The sequence below is a fragment of the Eretmochelys imbricata genome, chromosome 9 (genome assembly GCF_965152235.1).
Source record: "Eretmochelys imbricata isolate rEreImb1 chromosome 9, rEreImb1.hap1, whole genome shotgun sequence".
Taxonomy (NCBI): Eukaryota; Metazoa; Chordata; order Testudines; family Cheloniidae; genus Eretmochelys; species Eretmochelys imbricata.
Genome location: NC_135580.1, coordinates 34,354,122 through 34,372,967, shown reverse-complemented (window position 1 = coordinate 34,372,967; position 18,846 = coordinate 34,354,122). Strand labels below are relative to the sequence as shown.

The 18,846-nt window shown below is 38.9% G+C and overlaps 2 protein-coding genes across 2 annotated transcripts in view; one reads left to right on the top strand and one right to left on the bottom strand.

Moving 5' to 3' along the window:
- DAW1 (dynein assembly factor with WD repeats 1) overlaps positions 1–6,605 on the top strand; it is a 33,707-nt gene extending 27,102 nt beyond the window's left edge. Inside the window, exons 9-13 of the mRNA XM_077826572.1 lie at positions 225–327; positions 1,989–2,103; positions 3,583–3,659; positions 5,595–5,757; positions 6,411–6,605. Of these exons, the coding sequence (XP_077682698.1) occupies positions 225–327; positions 1,989–2,103; positions 3,583–3,659; positions 5,595–5,757; positions 6,411–6,445 (493 nt within the window). The 3' untranslated portion in view covers positions 6,446–6,605. The remainder of the gene's footprint in view (positions 1–224; positions 328–1,988; positions 2,104–3,582; positions 3,660–5,594; positions 5,758–6,410) is intronic.
- A 6,118-nt stretch (positions 6,606–12,723) lies between these two features.
- Positions 12,724–18,846, bottom strand: part of SPHKAP (SPHK1 interactor, AKAP domain containing) — a 78,760-nt gene continuing 72,637 nt past the window's right edge. The window contains exons 9-12 of the mRNA XM_077826891.1: positions 17,732–17,818; positions 15,642–15,694; positions 15,363–15,562; positions 12,724–12,867 (exon numbers count right to left, since the gene is read on the bottom strand). Of these exons, the coding sequence (XP_077683017.1) occupies positions 12,724–12,867; positions 15,363–15,562; positions 15,642–15,694; positions 17,732–17,818 (484 nt within the window). The remainder of the gene's footprint in view (positions 12,868–15,362; positions 15,563–15,641; positions 15,695–17,731; positions 17,819–18,846) is intronic.

Here is an 18,846-nt window from a genome sequence, read left to right as displayed (position 1 = left end):
TGATGTGCCACTAGAATGCTGAACCAGCCTCACTCTGTTTTAGACAAAGTCAGCCAAACCCTGCTCGCCTAACACCAGAAACTTCGATAACTAGTGGATGAGGCAGAAAGGATTTGGCCCATTAACTATACTATCATTCTAGTGTACTTATAAACATATACCTTTATACCTATCTCAGTTTTGATGCAAATGCACAAATATGAATTTTAATTTTCTTTTGGTAGGAAGTTGCATACTTTAATAGGTCATCGGGCAGAGATCAGTAGTGCACAATTCAACTGGGACTGCTCTCTAATTGTTACTGGATCAATGGACAAAACATGCATGGTAAGATCATTGGATCTCTACAAAAACCACCTGTATAGTCTGTCTGTTACACAACAAATAATTCACTGTAAGATTTCATTTAGGACACAATCTTTGTAACTTATTTAGAATCCATTTTGTATAATGAACCTTTTAACTGATGGCTGGTTTGTAGCAGTCACCCAGTATAGCTAAACTGGAAGGCAGGACTTGATGCTCCATTACAGCTAATTTCCTCTAATTTGTTTGATAAAAAGAGAAAATACTGTCTTGTGGTTGAGGCCCTGGACTGTTACTCAGGAGAGCTATTCTCTGCTTCTGGCTCCAACTTCATTGGTGACCTTGGGCAAGTCACTAAGGGACAGATTTTCAAAACTGGCCTCTAGTAATGAGTGCCTGTGATTTTCGGTGCCAAATTTTAGAAATCAGTGGCCTGACTTTTGGAGGGGATGAGTAACCACAACTCTGAACATCGTGTTGGTCTTAAACTTTCTGTGCCATAGTTCTCCCATCTGTAATATGGGAATAAGGCTGTATCACTTCTTAAGGGTCAGCTGCTACCAGGAGAAGAGGAAGTCATGCTGATAATTAAGAGGGAGGCATAAGAGGCAGGGTGGAGAGACATGGCCTCTGATAGATCAAATCCATGTGATCTGGGTGCCAACCCACCTGCTTCTTTTGTGATAGGAAAACTTGCACCCTGGCAGAAGTTGAAGGAAACTCCACAGGAAAATCTCCTGGAGCTTTCTTGTCCCAGGTGGATTTTTTTGTGTAGGTTCATGGTTTGTCCCATACTGAACACAGAACTAAAATTAACAGGGATTTTAGTACAGGCTGTATTAAAACAGGAATACAAAAAATAGCTAGGGCAGTATTATCAAAAGCCTGCCATTCTATCTGACTGTTGAGAGCCTTTTTACTTCCTGAGAGGAGCACATGCGCTAGGTGCAGAAGTGAACTAATTTGGTTAGATTCACTACCAGATCCTGCACATTGTGTTCAGCAGATTGCACATTAGCTACCTTGATAATAAAATTCTCTTGATTAGCTGTAAATAGCCACATATTTTCTGTCTCTCTTTAAGGTTGCATATGCAAATTATAGCATTTCAGATGAAAATTGGTTCTTTCCTCACATATGGATTCTCTCTCTCATTTTTTCCACCAGTTTTTGGAATTCAGTGAACTTTCACTGAAGCTTACTCACAGGTCCTTGGTGTAAGAATGCACTTTTTGTAAATGACACATTATTTAATTAGTACATATCATTCAGTAAAGATTTGACTATGGTAGTGACACTTATATCAATTTGTAAGCAGGAACCTCCCTATTGATTTCAATAGAGAATTCTGCTTAAGTGATATCACATTAAACTAGTAGAAATGAAGCACAAAATGTATCAGACATGCAACATTTCCTGTGCATTACACTGGCTAAGCAAATACATTTCCTCTCCACTGGTTTAAATCCAGGGTAGTCATGCAATAATACATTTATTAAGGTATTACATTCTGTTATGCACTAAATCAGTGCATATATGATTTGTATGTAGTCAGTCACGATACTGATTGACTGACTATATACACATCCAGCAACTCAAGTCAAAATAAATAGTAAGATTGCTTATGATTGCCTGTAATTACTTGGATAGGGTTTTATTTATTGCTTTTTATCCACATGCAGCTGTGGAATGCTGTGACCGGGATACGTGTGGCAACTTTAACAGGTCATGATGATGAAGTATTAGATGTGTGTTTTGATTATACTGGCCAGCGTATTGCAACTTCCTCAGCTGATGGTAGGTGAATTGATCGGGGCTAGCACTTTGTTTTCATATACTGGCAGCTGAGTGAATGTTAGAGCAGAAGAATGCAGTGGTACCATAAACAGTATTTTCCCTTCTGCTCTGGTTCTGTGCTGGGTGCTGCTAGGCCAAACCCAGAAAATCTGGGCTAGAATATCCAGATCAAGATGTATTTAAGGTATCTAGAGAGAAAGAGAGAATCTGTGTGTGTGTGTGTGTGTGTGTGTGTGTATATATAATATATATATATAAAAGATTTCTCCCAAAGTTAAAATTCTCTCATTTTTCAGACTTTCATCTTCTTCAAGATGCCTTGTCCAGTTAAGCTCAAGCTTTCTGGGGAAATAAATTCTCTTGTGGTTGAAAGTGCATGAGAGACTGCAGGGAGAAAATAGCTTTTGGATGAAGTTAGGTCTGAGTGGCTCAAATTTGGGCTTAAACAGAAAACTAGTTAGATGCTTAAAAATTAAACTATTACTATGGCTTCCTAATATGTAATGAAAATACATAACAATGAGGGGGTGAAATAAGCAATTAAGTTTTATGATTGTGTTCAGCAGATTGCACATTAGCTACCTTGATAATAAAATTGTCTCTTGATTACCTTTAAATAGCCACAGATTTTTCTCTCTCTCATTTAGGCTGCATCTGCAGATTATAGCATTTCAGGTGTTCTTCATAGTTCTTAATTCTCATTAGTCAAAATAAATAGTTTTCTATATTACAGCCCCTTTGTTTTTTGTTTCAATATTAGCACATATTAATGATGCTATATGTTATTGCATGTTTATTCATTATGTATGTGTTTTACATCTTCCTTTGAAGCATTTGGTACCAACCACCATCAGGGCAGGATATCAGACCATTGGTCTGATCTGGTTTGGGTAGTTCCTATGTTAGGAAGTAAAATAATGTAAATTATGACTGACAGTGTAGGCCTACAGAAGCCCAATCACTTGGGACACTTACTAGATTGGACAAAACACTAGCAAACATGCAATATTTGATTACACAAAAGTGCAAAGGTTTTATACAAATTGTGAGTGTATATTCAGAGATTATACAGTGGAAGCCATTAAAAAGTCCATATTTTCCTACCATATCACAGATCTTTCCTGGCCTACTTTATGTATAAGGGAAACCTGTGGTGATTTCAAATATCACCATGTACTTAAATGTTGGCAAATCATGACTTTTTACAGGCAACCACTGCCTGGACCCAATCCTGAAAACCAGCATGTGAGTCTGTGGGTTTCCTTGTGTGAGAAAAGTTACTCATGTTTGTATTTGAAGAATCAGGCCTTAACTTAGTTATTCCTAATACAGGACTTTTTTCTGCTTCCACTGAAGTCAGTGGCAAAACTTCCATTGACTTCCGTGCGTCCAGGCTGAGGTCCTTATTACCAATGAATGTGAACACTTTATATATAGACTTAAGCAAAACAGTCACACATGACTTTTGTTCTAATACAGGATCAGCAAGAGTTTACAATGCTGAAACAAAAAAATGCATTGCAAAGCTGGAAGGTCATGAAGGTGAAATTTCTAAGGTGAGTTGTGTGGTGGTCCTGCCTGCTCTTTTTTTATTTCTAAGTGACATCATGCTTACCAGCAATTATTACATATCATTGGCATAAGTTTCAAAATTAAATGTAAGCATGGATTTTTATAGCCCATTGGTGAGTGCTTACTTAGGATGCTGTATTCCAAGACTTTCCAGCCTCCTGTTGGGATGGGGAGCATGGCTCAGACAAGCTGCTTCCCTGCTTTTACCAAATTAGGGGCCTTTGAACACCTTCTTACTCTGTTTTGTTCCTCTGTGCAGCTGGGGTGGAGGCCCATGTCTCTAAGGTGAAACACACTAAGGGTAAAATTTTCCAAGTGCCTAAGTCCCATTTTCAAAAGAACATATTCACGTAGAAGGCTGTGCCTCTTTGAAAGTCAGGTGCCCAAGTCAATTTTGAAAATAGAACCAAGGCTACTAATTGACTTAGGTGCTTTTGAAATTTTACCCTAAAGGCAAATATTGTTGTTTAATTATTGCAATTCTTCCTGCTTGTCATTCAAATGGATCATTATTTCATGATTTATGTGAACACCCAAACTAGCGTGCAGGCCCATGATGCTTTAATTGTTTGGTGATTTCCAAGCTTGAAATATTAACTTTTTAGGAGCTAGGCTAGTTCTTGGCAAAAAAATGAAGTCTTGCTGTTTGTAGTTTGGTGGGTCTGTCCAGCAGCTTGGGGACAAAACAATCGGCCACACCCAATTCTGTTTTTAGCCTTCAGAACAGGTGCTTTTATTCTTCTCTTACACAAAAACGAAAATATGAACAAGTAATAGTCCTGACCTGGACCAATATTGCAGAGTCCTCTACCATCTACTACTTCAAGGTTCCCAGCTCTCTCTTACTCTCCGGGTGACCACACGGCTTACCTGCCCTGTTGCTCAGGGAAGTGTTTGTATCTCCTGGCCCTCCTCCTCTTACAGACCTGGATCCTCACTTATGTCTTCCGTCTGGGAATCAGAACCAATCATTAGTTGGATCAGTTGGCTGCTGGGCTTCTCCTTAGGCCAGGATTTTCTGCTCCCTTGCTCTATAGAACCTTAAAGGTGCAGACTGCTCTGCTACACTGTTTCCCTACATTCATTTGATTATTAAAATTCTGTAGTGAGAGAAAGTTAGATTCAGAAGGGATAACCTTACTTTACCTACAATGTTCCATGCAATACTTCGTTCTTTCAGGTTTAAAAGAGAAGGGGCCATTGGCAGGGCATTCTCCATCAAGAGCCCTAATTCTGGAACTAGCTTCCCTACCTGGGAGCCAGAATTTGCCTTTTGGACATACTGAATGGTGCTCTGTCTTTACGTATATCAGATGGAACGATGTGATAATTTGGGGAGTCTGTTGTTTTGCAGGTTCATTTTTTTCAGGGTGGGGGAGAAGAGGCAGGATATGTTGGGCACTGTTACCAGTCAATAATTCACAAATCTGTGTGATGACATTTTAAATTGTGTAATAAACCCAATATAGTGAGGTTATGCTCCTTAAACTATATATGAGGAGTTAAAAATGTATGCAAACCTGGCAGTGTAAAGTAAGTGGCCTTTAATGGGAGTTAAACTATTATGGGGAATTACCTCATTTCACATAAAACACTCTCAAATATACATACAGTGAAAGCTACAGTATGTAAATAACATGCGTATAATGTCAGAGCAATTGGGGAGTTATTATCCAGGGTCCCTGATCCTGTAATTGTCTCAATGTGGATGGACCTTGCAACTGCACACGCAGCCCCAGAGGCAAGGGTCTGCCTGTATGGATCCAGTTACTGGATTGTGCCTTAATTTTATATTAGGAATTGAACTCTGGAGTTGCTGGCTCCTGGTTGTAAGTGCTAACCACTGAATCATGCTTTCTCTTCCAATTATATAGGCTGGAATGCTAACTGGTGTCACTTTTCTTGTCATTGTTTTAAAGATCTGCTTCAATCCTCAAGGTAGTCGTATCCTAACAGCCAGCTCTGACAAAACAGCTCGACTTTGGGACCCTCATACAGGACAATGCATTCAAATATTAGAGGGACACACTGATGAAATATTCTCATGTGCTTTCAATTACAAAGGCGATATAATCATTACAGGTAATTTTCTGGGATTTTTTTATACAGTTTTATATTTTGAAACTTAAAAAATGTACTTGGACCATCTCACACATGTTGAGAGCACCAGTGACTTCCAACACATAGCCAAGGTAGAAAGAGAAATGCACTTAAGAACTGTGGCTCAATTTCATACTGCTATGATCAAATTTGAATGTAGGCATGGACAAAGCTTTAGGCTAAACTCTGCTACCTTTTCCATGGGATGTACTATCTACAAAACAGCTGACCCAGTCCAGTTCACATACTGCATGCACTGTGAGGGGATAGGAGATGGGCAGGATGTAGAGAACCTCTGCAATGGGATTGAACTGTCTGTGCCTCTGGAGCTGTTTTCTGTGCAAGCTCCATCCACTTTAGAACAGAGGGGGTCTTGTGAAAGGATCAAGCATGAACAGTGGATCCACAGCTGCTTGGACCCACTTTCTGAACTCCACACATGGGGGGGCAGGAGGGCAGCAGCCATACAGAGTACTGCAGCTGCAGAATGGCTCTAGTATCTCTTTACAGACACAGGCAAGAGAAGTCTATTTACACAGATCTGCCTACAGGCTAGTTATTTAAGTATTAATTAACAAGGAAAATATATATGGTAAGGGCAAAAGTAATGGCCCATAATATGTGTTTATTACTAGGAAGCAAGGATAACACCTGTAGGATATGGCGCTGACTGAAGATGAGGTATGGCTCAATTTGCTAGAAGCTTTGATCAACATCATAAGAGTAGTCAAAAATCAGCAGTCTTTCAGAACTCTGTTTTCCTTTTGCCCTCTTTGCCAGTTTTCAGTCTTGCTAAAGTAGAGCAGTTCCCTGGACTTTGACAGGTTTGACTCTTTGGACTGCTGAAGTCAGCTAGTTATCTGTATCATTAGCACTAATACAATAGGTTAGCTGCATGTTTTGATAGGCATATTTGTTTTTACATGTAACATTTGTAATAAAAAAATAGCATCATGGTACTATTCAATGCGTAAAGGGCATCATTTGCACATCTCCTGTGTGTGTTTCTATACTACATGTACTTTTTTGTATGTAATAAAATGTTTCACTGAAGTGCTAAGTTGTATTAATTGTAGTGCAATATTCTTACTAGCATATTTTTTGGGGAAAACATGTATTAGTCATTGTTTATAAGTTACATTGCTATTACTAAATATGGAGCATGCTGCATTTAAACCCCCCTGCTTCTCCCCCCCCATTCATCTCTTCACCTGGGGGTCGGGGTGGGGTGGATGAAGAACCTCTGGTGGTGGCTGCCACTTTCTTCCCTCAACTGCCCAGAAGGGCTGCTCTTTCTCTGGAGAACAGCAGAGACTAGGACCTAGCTGGACAGTTCAGTCACCAGTAACCGAATCTGTGAAGAGGTAAGGAGGGCAGAATCAAAGTCCTGAAAGGGGGAAGGGCATTAGTGTGTCTGTGTGTGAGGGGGACAGAATCAAATCAGGGTATGTGTGTGTGTGTGTCTGCAGTCTGTATTTTCCAAACAGTATAACATCTCACTGAGCCATGTCCATGTGTTCCCCTCCAATGCAACTGGGCAGTAATGTAAGGAAACAGGATCCAGCAATACAAGGACTCTGCAGCTTTAAAGCAACTGCAGAGCCAATGCATTTGTTCCTACCCCGTCCAAAAGAAGTGTATGCGTGTGTGTGTGTGAGAGAGAGATTCATGGGACAGCAGCATCACAAGCCCTGCTGCCCCATCCAGCTATACCACGGACTCTGCCTCCCCTCAACCTCCAGAACCCCAAACCAGTCATAGCACTGCAGCTGAACAGTATCAGGGCTATCATTGGCTGCCAGCCTGTATGGATGAGCTCTGACCTCTCAGAGCAGGTGGATGGATTATGCAGCAGGAATTAAAGCTTTAACTCTCCTCCATGTTCACTGGGTAGGTAAGCAGTTTGTGGGGAACAGAAAGAGGAGAAAGGATGGGTTTATTATTTAGTGAGAGCCCCCTCTTCAACTTCTTGTGCCGCTCCTTGGTTATTGTCACTTTGGGGCCACTCAGACCTTTTGGGGAGGGATAGGAGGAGCACCCACTTAACCATATTTTCTCTCTGTGCTGCTTTCCTGTGGCTTTCTTCACTATCTCACTTTCCTCCACAGCTGGTGTGTGTGTATTGGGGGTATGTGTGCAGGAGTCTCACAAATAGCAGACACTATCTTCCTATTAATCATTTTTAATTAGCCTGGTAGACCAGATGGCTCATTTAACTATTTGTCCTGCTAAATGCTAACGTCTTTACAGCTGCAATCAAATTATTTTCTAAGGGCCTATTCCCAATTATGAAATGGCTGCAGGACTAGATATATGAAACATTAAAACCAGTGGCATTATGAGTTCACTGGTAGTTGCCAAAGGCTTAGTATAGCCTCGGAGTAGTGGCTCTGCCTTGAATTAAATCTCTTCCTACACTGGCTGCTTTCCTTCTAAGCTAGAGATAATTTTTATTTATTAAATAGCTCTCATGGTCTCTGATCATATCCCTGACCAGTCTCACTGACATTCTGAAAACTAGAATACATGATTCATGGTAACAGTCATTCTCTGGTATCAGAGTAGCAGCCGTGTTAGTCTGTATCCACAAAAAGAAAAGGAGTACTTGTGGCACCTGAGAGACTAACAAATTTATTTAAGCATAAGCTTTCGTGAGCTACAGCTCACTTTATCGGATGCAAGTTATACAACCCTGTACTAAGGCCATGCAAGATAAACAGGCTGTGTCTGCAGCAAAACCTAGCTCTCCAAAAACAAATAAATCCTGAATTTAACAGGCTGACTGTAGGCAGATCATAATCATTCATACCTTGAACCACAGTAAAATGTTTTCAGCCTTGGTTAATTTAGCAAAGATTTGTGAGAAGACAATCTTTGATGTTAGTACAATGTATTAGGAAGATTATGGGTTATCAGAAACTAATGATGCTAAACATAAAAAAACAGACCCTACATAGTAGTGAAAATTAAATTCCCATGCAAATGTTAGGACTACCAGTGCTGCAGCAAGATCTGGCATGTAAGAAATTAAGTGCTTAATTCTGCCACCCTTATTTACGTTGAGGAGTTACTACTATACTCATATAGAGAGTACTATAAACTTCATTGAATCTTAGTGCTGGCCAGATTCTGCCTCCTCTTTATGTGGGTGTGCAGTAGACTGAATGGAAGAGTTAGCTATAAGGAGACTTCCTCAGCATCCTCCCCCTCAAACCTTTGTACGGGTAAGGCAGAATTATTAGGCAGAGCCACATGCTGAGGAGCTGTAGTGATCTCAGTCAAAGTGTAGGCTCCTGACATTATCTGAAACTGAAAAAATATGGTGGTCATTTCTGGTGAATTTCATCATTGCTCACTACATTTAAAATTCACTGTAATTTTGTAGCACACTTTCTGATAATGGACGCCCCACACCCATCATTCTGATTTCCCAACTTAAGCCTGACCTTGGGTTTCCTTTTCTGTTCAGTAGTGGGAAAGGCTTTTTTTTTTTTTTTTTTTTACACCTGACCATTAGGAGTGTGCAGCATTTGTGACAATTAAATAAGCTCAGGCATTTCTGCACTGCTTAACCAATGACAATAGGGAACCTGCTTTAGCTCTTGCATCCTTCCTGCACTGAGCAAAAAAGAGAGTGTAGCTGTGGTTATTCTGAGCCTAATCCTGAGACCCACTGAGCACTTACCTCCCATATATTTCAATGGAGGAGCAGGTGCTCAGCATTTCAGGATCAGGTCCCATGTCATCTGAATAAAACTTGGAACCTCAGCAAAGCCACAGCTCTCTGAATGAAAATGAACCCATTCTCAAATGAGAAGTTAAAGGTATAACATGAATATAACATTTCATTGACACGGGTCTCTAAGCATGTTAGAAACAATGTACAAGTTAGTGACAGTTACTTAAGTTCACCCTCTGTTAACGATTTAAACCTTAAATTAAAATCTTAATATTGCTAGCTAGTTTGTTGCCAGCTCATTGCTCTAGAGTTGTGTGGAGCTGGAGGAGTGAGGCTAATTATTCACCAAACTGAAATTTCAGGGTAGAATTTAGACACACTCTGTGGATCTAACCATTCCTTTTTCAGACTTATGTGACCTTAGTCTAGACAAGGTGGGTGAGGTAATATCTTTACTGGCTCAACAGAAGAGAGCAGAAGATCTCCTCTGTGTGGCTTGAAAGCTTGTGTCTCTCACCAACAGAAGTTGGTCCAATAAAAGATATTACCTCACCCACCTTGTCTCTCTAATATCCTGGAACCGACATGGCTGCAACTACCCTGCATATAACCTTAGTATAGACAGGTTAATGTTTTATCAGCAGGACAGTACCTCCAGCAGAACAGCACCTTCTGACACTGTGCAGGGATATTAGTTTATTACTGATTCACTTACTATTGCATCTGATCCTCTTATAAAATTATACATCAATATAATGCCAAGTCTGACCCTGTTTAGCTTTTGATATCTGTTAAGATCTAATTACCCACTCCATAGTTTTTTAAAAACAGAGCTACAAGTAGAGATGCGAGCCATGGCTTGATTTTCAGAGGTGCTGAGCAGCTACAAAGCCCACTGAAGTCAGTGGGCGCTAGAGAAGAGCAGCCCTTTTGAAAATTAGACCATAAATAAATAAAACTAAGGGCATGAGCCTTTCAGGTGATGAGTGACCTCAACTTCCATCGCTGCCTTTGGTGTAAGGACCTGTTCTGAGACATTGCATTCAGCAAAAGCAGGTTTGGGAAGGCTAAATGATTGTCATGAATAATGTTTAGTTGGTCAAATAAAATGTATTACACAGTTTCCATTTCCAGTATGCAATAAAATCACATCAACACCTTTTAGAAAGGCAAAGGGGACACATACTGTAACACAAATTTATTTCTGATTAGATTTGCAACATAAAGAACTACTGTACAGAAGTAACTTCATCACACTGTTACAACCCAGTCATGATAGTTGTGCTTTGTAAGGTAAGTAAACATTTATTCTAGCACAGCAAAAGTTTGTATACTGACAACTAACTGGATTTGGTCTAAAAATAAATACCTTTTCCCATTTATTAGAACAAAGTACCTTCAATCTGTAACACTCAATACTTACGTTATTAACAGTCAGCCTCTCAGAGATGCTGAGTACCCACAACTTCCACTGGCATCAATAGGAGCTTCAGCACTTCTCAGGAACAGGCCCAATAGCTGTACAGTTAAATTTAGTGTATACAGTAGATCAACCTTTATACTGGCAGTAAAGTGATCTTTACTGTTTTGTGTATACTGTAGAGGAAATGTAGAGTTAGCCATGTACCTTTATCACATGGATATAGATGTCGATTCACTGACAAATTTTTTCCCTAACAAATGAGTGTGAGAGGGTGGAAATGGATTTAATGGTGGTAACACTGATAGTATGGCTCTTTTTCATAATTTATTTAAAACTATTTCAAAATTTTCAAAAATATCTAGTGCAAAAGGATAATTATTTCAGGAAAAATACAGAAGCATAAAGCGATATAAGGAAAATAAATGATCTTTCAAATCATTTTTTGAGGGAAATACAGGTAGAATTTCAATTACATCATTTAGTGTAGGAGAAAACAAAAAATGAATGTTTGTGTTTTCAAAGAAGCAAATCACAGTATATGTGAAATTCAAACAATAGGAGCTTTACTGCAATAAACTTTTTTTCCCCTTTAAATTAAAATCCAATCTTTTTGGCAGAGTCAAGAGAATTTATAATTCTGTATATAATACTGTTCTTCTCAACAGCAGTCTACTGTAGTTATATTAATGTTACTGTAATAACATGAACTATCATTTGTATTCCAAACGTATATATCCAAAATGAGCAGGTAGCCTTAAGGTAAACATATGCTTATATGTGCTGAGACTCATTTTGTATTCTTGTAAATAACAAAAACAAAATTAAAGTTTAGGCATATGTATGACAATACAATCAGTTTTTCAGGTAGGACTATGTTCAGTTGATTTTTCTTTTTAATAATCAATTTAATTAGACTAAAATCATATAATATGCTCTTTCTTTATCCATAGATCTTAAAGCATTAGATACTTTCATAAGAAAGTAACTGTCATCACCCCCTTTTCACAGATAGGGAAACTGAGGCACAGAGGTGATGTGACTTGCCCAAGGTGACACAGCAGGTCAGAACTGGGATTGAACCCATATCTTCTGATTATCCACTGGTCCAAACTGCCTCTGATTAAAATGGAAAGGAATCAGAATGTTTTTAAAGAGTAATATTTGAGAGTCTGGATTTCAGTTCCTCCAGAAAAACACAAGAATGGTGAAAGGCTATGGAGAAGAAATAAATGGCCTCATATGCGGAAATTATAATGCATTTTCAGCAGCTTGTTGTATCGTCTACCTGTAAAGGTCTAATAGCTCAAAGTCTTCAACCCCTTTAGACACGGTGAGGATTTTAAAAAATACTTAGATATCTATATTATTTATCTAAAGATGCACATCCTCCTAAGCATTCATTTGGCTGTCCGTCTGGAAAACACTAGTGTTCTAACAGTTAACCTGTACAAATTTTCATGTTTTAAAAACTGAATGTTGTTAGTGTATAATTCTATTTTAGTTGATTGAAATAATATCAAACGATATTAATAGAATATTTGATTATAGAAATATATCCTATTTTCATCCATCCTTCATATTATCCATTCACTTTAAAGGCAAAAAACCCATCCTTTCCTAATACAGTACATCCGAAAGTACAATATGTCAAAGTTCCCCCACATGATATAACAGTATATGGTGCACCTTAATTTCACTTTGCTCAGTGTACAGTTGTGTGGACTGTCCGCAGAGTTTCTATATCTCTGCTTGTTTTATGCACTGATGTTTGAAAATTAGAGCATTACACAAACCACTGCCACTTAAGCTGGATTAAAATGAAAATGCCAAACATTTAAGAGGTTTCTTATCCCAATTCGAGAAGCCAGTCAAAGAGGCTAGGTGTCCTCTCTCTGCTTTCCTCATGTAGCTTGCAGTATTGTACCACCGCATGAAAGATATCACCCACTTTCCAGGACTTCTGGTGAACTAACCGCATAACATCTAGAAACTAGATAAAATGGCACATTTAGGGTTTCATTCATTGTGTATTCTTAACCAGCTTTTGTTAAATAAATACATGCAAATAACTCTTCCGAGTATGAGGACATTACTGAGTCAGCCCTGCCAGGGATCAGAACTCCACTGTTTCAGGCACTGCATACACAATAGCAGTGCAATCTGCCGAGGGTTCTGTCTATACACTATGGATCTGAAACATCTAAAATATGGATTTGGACATCTGGAAACTTTGCATTTCATTTCTGAAAGTCTATAATCTGTGAGAGCCAGATTCTGTTCTTAATGACACCAGATAAATCAAGAGCAACTCTGCTGTAATTAGTGAAGTTATTCCTGTTTACAGCTATGTGAGATCTTTAACCCTGATAAATAATTACAACCTTCCATGATATTGACAGCCCATTATCAAAATAATAGGTACTGTATCTTGTACAACCCCAGGGATCCAACTTGAAGATCTTAGATTTGAAGGAAAAATACGTTTCTCTTTCATTATCATAGTCAGTATTCTTGTTTGGTTACATTTCATTTATAGTCTTAAACAGTTGGAAAAAAATCCTACATTGTATCCACTTTTGTGTTTTCCTGTTTTAATAATGGACTTCATAATGTCATGCATCTGGCCTATCTTTTTTCAGGCTTGGAAATGAAAATCAAAGCTTTTCATTTCCTTGAATTTCACAATCAATAACTAATTAGGCTCCTTTTTATACATCTTCCAGTTTTAAACCACACAAGAAAATATTGTGTATCTGTAGCTGGTGTAGCTGTTTGCTATTTACATACTGAGTCCTAAACTTTAATATGTATTTTAATTATATGTAATAAGCATGTGATTTCCAAGAGCAGCTTTGTAGGCAGGATGTACTTCATTATTCTCTAGTGCATTTTAGCAATTGAATTAACTGTTTGCAAAAGCACATGAGTAAAGCTGACAGCTGCTTCTTAAATAAGATGCAATTTGGACAGTTGCTGCTGAATGCATTTTAAATTATGTTGATGATTCCCAAATGCATGTACTCAAGAAATACCAAACTATAGCTCTGCTACATAAAATGATCTTCCCATGGATATTATTTTAAAATGCCAAAATATTGACTGTAATATTTTTTCTTTCATTGATTTATTTAAATACCCTGACATTTCTGTAAACCTGATGGCTGGATACAACCTTTAAAGCTGACTCTGGGAAACGGACAGTTTTGACAGTCAAAAACTGTCTGAAATGGTATCCTGTGGTTATCATTAAGGGGGAGTAAGGAAGCCCTTGGAATATGAAATATCCTCCATGTAGCTGAGGGCCCATAGTGCTGGAGGCCATTTTGAGCTTGCATGCTTTGATATTTTGGAAAAACACCGTAGTGAAACTTGAAAGGGTTTAAAATCTGTTCACTTCACCATCTAAAGATAGTTATGCCTTCACAAATGTGGCTGGCAAAAGTGATGTTTAATTAGTAGCTAAAGCCCCAGTCCTGCAGGACTATCAGTTTTAACTGGGGTAGGTACTCTTGTGGAAAGTTGATTGTTGCAATTAAACACTCATATTCAGAGGAGAGGCTGTTATGGATTTTATAAAACAGTCTGAAAAAGACTTGGAAAAAACCTAATCATTGTGCAGAATAAATAGTAAATCGAAGTTCTAGTCACTAAAGTATATTTTCTTGTATATTTGAAATCTGGGGGTCCAGGTCTTCACTGTCCTGCAGCTTCACTAGCACAAAGGGTCTATAAAGCCAATGGATCTGCCCACAGGGGAAGTTCTCTGAGTGTGGGTGGCTGTGGAAAAGGAGGTAGGCTCAGCACACAGCTGTGCTCCAACTCTTCCCATCTGCAGGAATTGCTCCTTGGATCTTTGGGCAACTAGTCACGAGCTCAGTCATGTCTGAGGTAGGTCTTGTGCTGGGGCTGAAGCAGGGTGGCCCTGGAATAGGGGAGGTTCAAAGTTGGCGTAGAGCCACTATCAGGGGACCAATGCCAAGTGGAGCACTGGTAAACAAGACCCTCTTTCAGTTTTTGGAAGTGAAATGCACCTCAATGTATGTGATCCATGCATATTCTTATGCACTACTCTGTGTCCCATGTCAAATTCTGCTCCTATTGCCACTGACATCAGTGGGAACAGGATTTTCCCCAACTGGCTTAAGTGGGACCTAAGTGGAGACTAAGACAGTGCATGGCGCTTGTTAAACTCCATGTAACCACTTGGCACTGTCCAAGAACATCCTCATTAAGGATCTTTTTTTGTTAACTCTGTCCTGATCTATGCAGCTGTCACTTTCATGCAACAGAATGGCTGACCTGAATAGGTGAAATCTGCTTCACTGGTGTATACTGTACTCTATTTGAGGAGGTCTCATTTTAAGTGATTATTCTTTTGAGCTATATACCTCAGCTGTGAAGAATTTTTGTTGTCATTACAAATTTTGGATGTACAGTTCAGAGGTTTAAGTACATTGATGTTATACCCTACACTGTAAACACTACCTTTTCAATTCTGTTTTCCTGAGTTTTCTGAAAATAGATGGTTGGTATTCCAAGTTCAGAAGCAGCTATCCATTGAAGAGTGGTTCGTAGCTCTGCATCCGGGCACTCTGGCTCCAGGTCAAAGTTTATCACCAGTAGGTCTTTTTGACAATTGGCTGTTTCCTCTGATAGTCCAGAAGTGCTTTCTGAAAAAGCAGTCGCTATGCAATTATGTGTATTAACCTTAGAAGCCCTACATCAAGTCAAATTTCCATGTCACAACTGATACATTCAACTTACCCTCTACGTTCTCTGGCTTTTCTTCAAGGAAAGCCTTTTCTTCTGCTAATTCACTTAGAAACAAACAACAACAAAGCCTGTTAGTAATATTAGGGACAGTGTAAAGCATTGTTTCATTAGAGTTGAGGTGACAAATTTGTTTTATCATGTAAAATTTTAATCTATAATGTTGCAAAAAAGATAAACAGTATGGGGAGAGATGTGAATCAGGGTACATGCTTCACAATGTTATCACCCCAGTATGACATACTGCTTGTAGAGTGCCTTGTACCTTACACTTCATGAAAATCAATGTATCATTACTGTTTCCCATTGTGTAATTAGGATAAGAAACTACAAGTCTTGTGACATGGCCACATACTACAATGTTCCACCCATGCTGCATCTTTTTAAATCTCGCCTTCTTTTTATGCCTGCCATAGCTGTATGTAACTATAATGAACAAGTATCTTCAGAAACTGTCATTTTTTTAGCATATCAGCTCTGTTTTGATAATTGGGTTATTTCAATAACTTCCAAAAATGTCAAGAGGTCCTCATTTCATATGTACCACTGTGCTTTCCTGATAGACAGCAGGGGGGAAACGCCAGATTCAGTGTGTCAGAACCTCCGCGTCCTCCCTTTTGGAAGAGTAGGTCCCCACCTATCTACATATTGCAGAAGGCTGTACATCTGCTAATAAAGTTACAGCCCCGTGATATTTGCAGAGGTATAGCATCCACTGTTTCGATTTACATAAGATCCCATCCTGTACTTAATCAAGGGAAATTGTGCATGTGTAGTATTTGGCTGGAAGAACTTCTATTATCGCCCTCAAAAAGACTGCAGAATCCCAGTCTTAAATGGAAAGTTACATGGAAGCAAGATCATATACATTTTTTTTTTTGGTAGCTGCTGCTACATATGGGGGAAAGTTTAAAATGGCAGCGTTCACTGCATGGTTTATCATGAATGTGAGGCAGTTCTTGGCATATGTACACCATTCATGAATCTACAATTAAAAATCTTCTTAGATCTTCTATTTCAGTATCAAACTGTTCTCTGTCTGATCCTTGCTTTCTGTAGTTACAGATTGCCTTCCTTTTCTTGCCTTTCCTGACCTCTGTCTTCACAGAATCTCAAGTTTCTTGGCCGGCATCTGGAAAATTCATCAGTAGGTGGCTAGTGATTGAGAACACTTACATATGCAGTGCCTGTAGAACTAAGTGAAAGCTGTCAGCTTGAAGTGTCTGTGAGCAGCAGCCAGCACTCTATGGTGCTGGCAGCAAGGTATAAATGTTTTATTATGGCTATCATCCTCAGTCCACAGTTGAAACAGAATATTTACGATTCTACAGAAAGGTGATTGGCCTATGTGTATATCAAAAAGGTCAGAACCTTTGGTGAGCAGGAGAAGCTAGATCCTCAGTGATCTAAAAATGGGTTGTGATCCATTAGTGGATTGTGAGGAGTTTCTGGGGCTCACAGTGACTTTGCAAAGCGCCTATCTTCTCTGCATGATGTACAGTACGCTCATTTCTACAATTATACCATTGCATTCTACCATTTATCAGTAGGTTATACTATGTTTCAGGGTACCAGAATCTTTAGGCAGGTACTTGCACATCTCTTTATTGCTCTTGAGCAAGCTTGGTAGAATCATGCCCAGAGACAGTGGATAAGGAGTGTCTTGGGCCAAATTATACATCTTGTAAAGAACGTTATGATTTCTCTTTCCTTGGCTTAAATTAATTGACTCTGCTATACTGATTTTAACTGCTAGTAGGAGAAGCCTTTGAGAAAGTTATTCTTTGAGGAGTGTTCACATAGTGAGAAGTGGATAACTTAGTTAATTCTATCTTTAAACAGAGTACATGGTGGAAATATATCCTTCAAGGTGTCCACCAGGAACAGCCTAACCATAAGCTAGTACTGTCACTTTGCATAAGGATACCTGCATGTGCATTTATCTAAGCCTAATGACAGCCTAAACAGCATCTTAGAAGCACTGATAAGCAGGCGTTTGGCATGTTTGGGATGATATAAATGATTTTCAGCTGAAATTGGAATAGCACTTCTAAATATTAGACTTCATTTTAGTGGCTACTTACTTAATCATAGGAGAAGAGGGCATGTTTTCCTGATAAATTTCCAGGTCCATAATGCCAAGACTGCTAGTGGTACTGCTGTTGCCATTGCTGACAAAGCAAAAGTTTAAATATTAGTGCCAATCTGCACTACTACAGATCCATACATTTTCTAATTAATGTGCAAAGACAAGTGAATGGGATGTCCCTCTGGTATACAGAGTTACTGCTCTAAACCCAGGTTACACAAAACCAGGGCATATTACTCCAATCCTGCTCAATAAATGATTCCCAGGAAGAAGGCTACTGACATGTTAAAAATTATTCTAGATGAGTCATGCATCCAGTGATGCTCTGAACTGTAAAAAAAAAAAAAAAAAAAAAAAACGGACCCAATCTTGTTCATGGCTTACGCAGTACTATGTGAATTTTAGTACAACATCTAACCTTTGACAGAAAAACAAGCTGCATGAGTTTTTATACAGCATGACTATCAAGTAGTTAGAGATGTCCTGGGTATACCTGCAGAGATTCAAATACCTCTGAACATGGTGGGGTAAGGCAAGGTATCTGTCTGCCTGCCTCACTACTTACTTTCTGGGTAACGCCATACCCATAACACAGGCAGCTCTTTTGGTGCAGTAAATCATACTATCTGAACACTGCAGGGAATCTGATGGAACTTACAGATATAATGGCAACCTGTTTTGTCTTGCTGGCCAGTATGAAATATAGACTGAGATTTCAATCAGGCCCAGTGTTTTCAGTATCAATAATCAATAATATTTGGAAGCATTCTCTTTGGTTACATTGCAAGAAGGAATCTTTTCATCTCAGGATGTTTGATAAGATAACGCCTGTTTACTGTATGACACCATGATAAATTAGATTATCGATCTGTCCACATACACAGCATCTTGGTTGTATAGGTATTTACTGACCCCAGTGCATATTAACACCAACAACGGAGAATTTTTTATCCTATGTAGTAGGGGTGAAATTGAACCAGTCTGTTTCAATTAAAACTCCTATAGTATTTTTCTCACACCAAAGTAGTGACTATACAGTACCTCTTGCCATCAACTTTTACGAAGTCAGAGTGTTAATGATTGGTGCACTATAGTTTACTGCATTGGGCC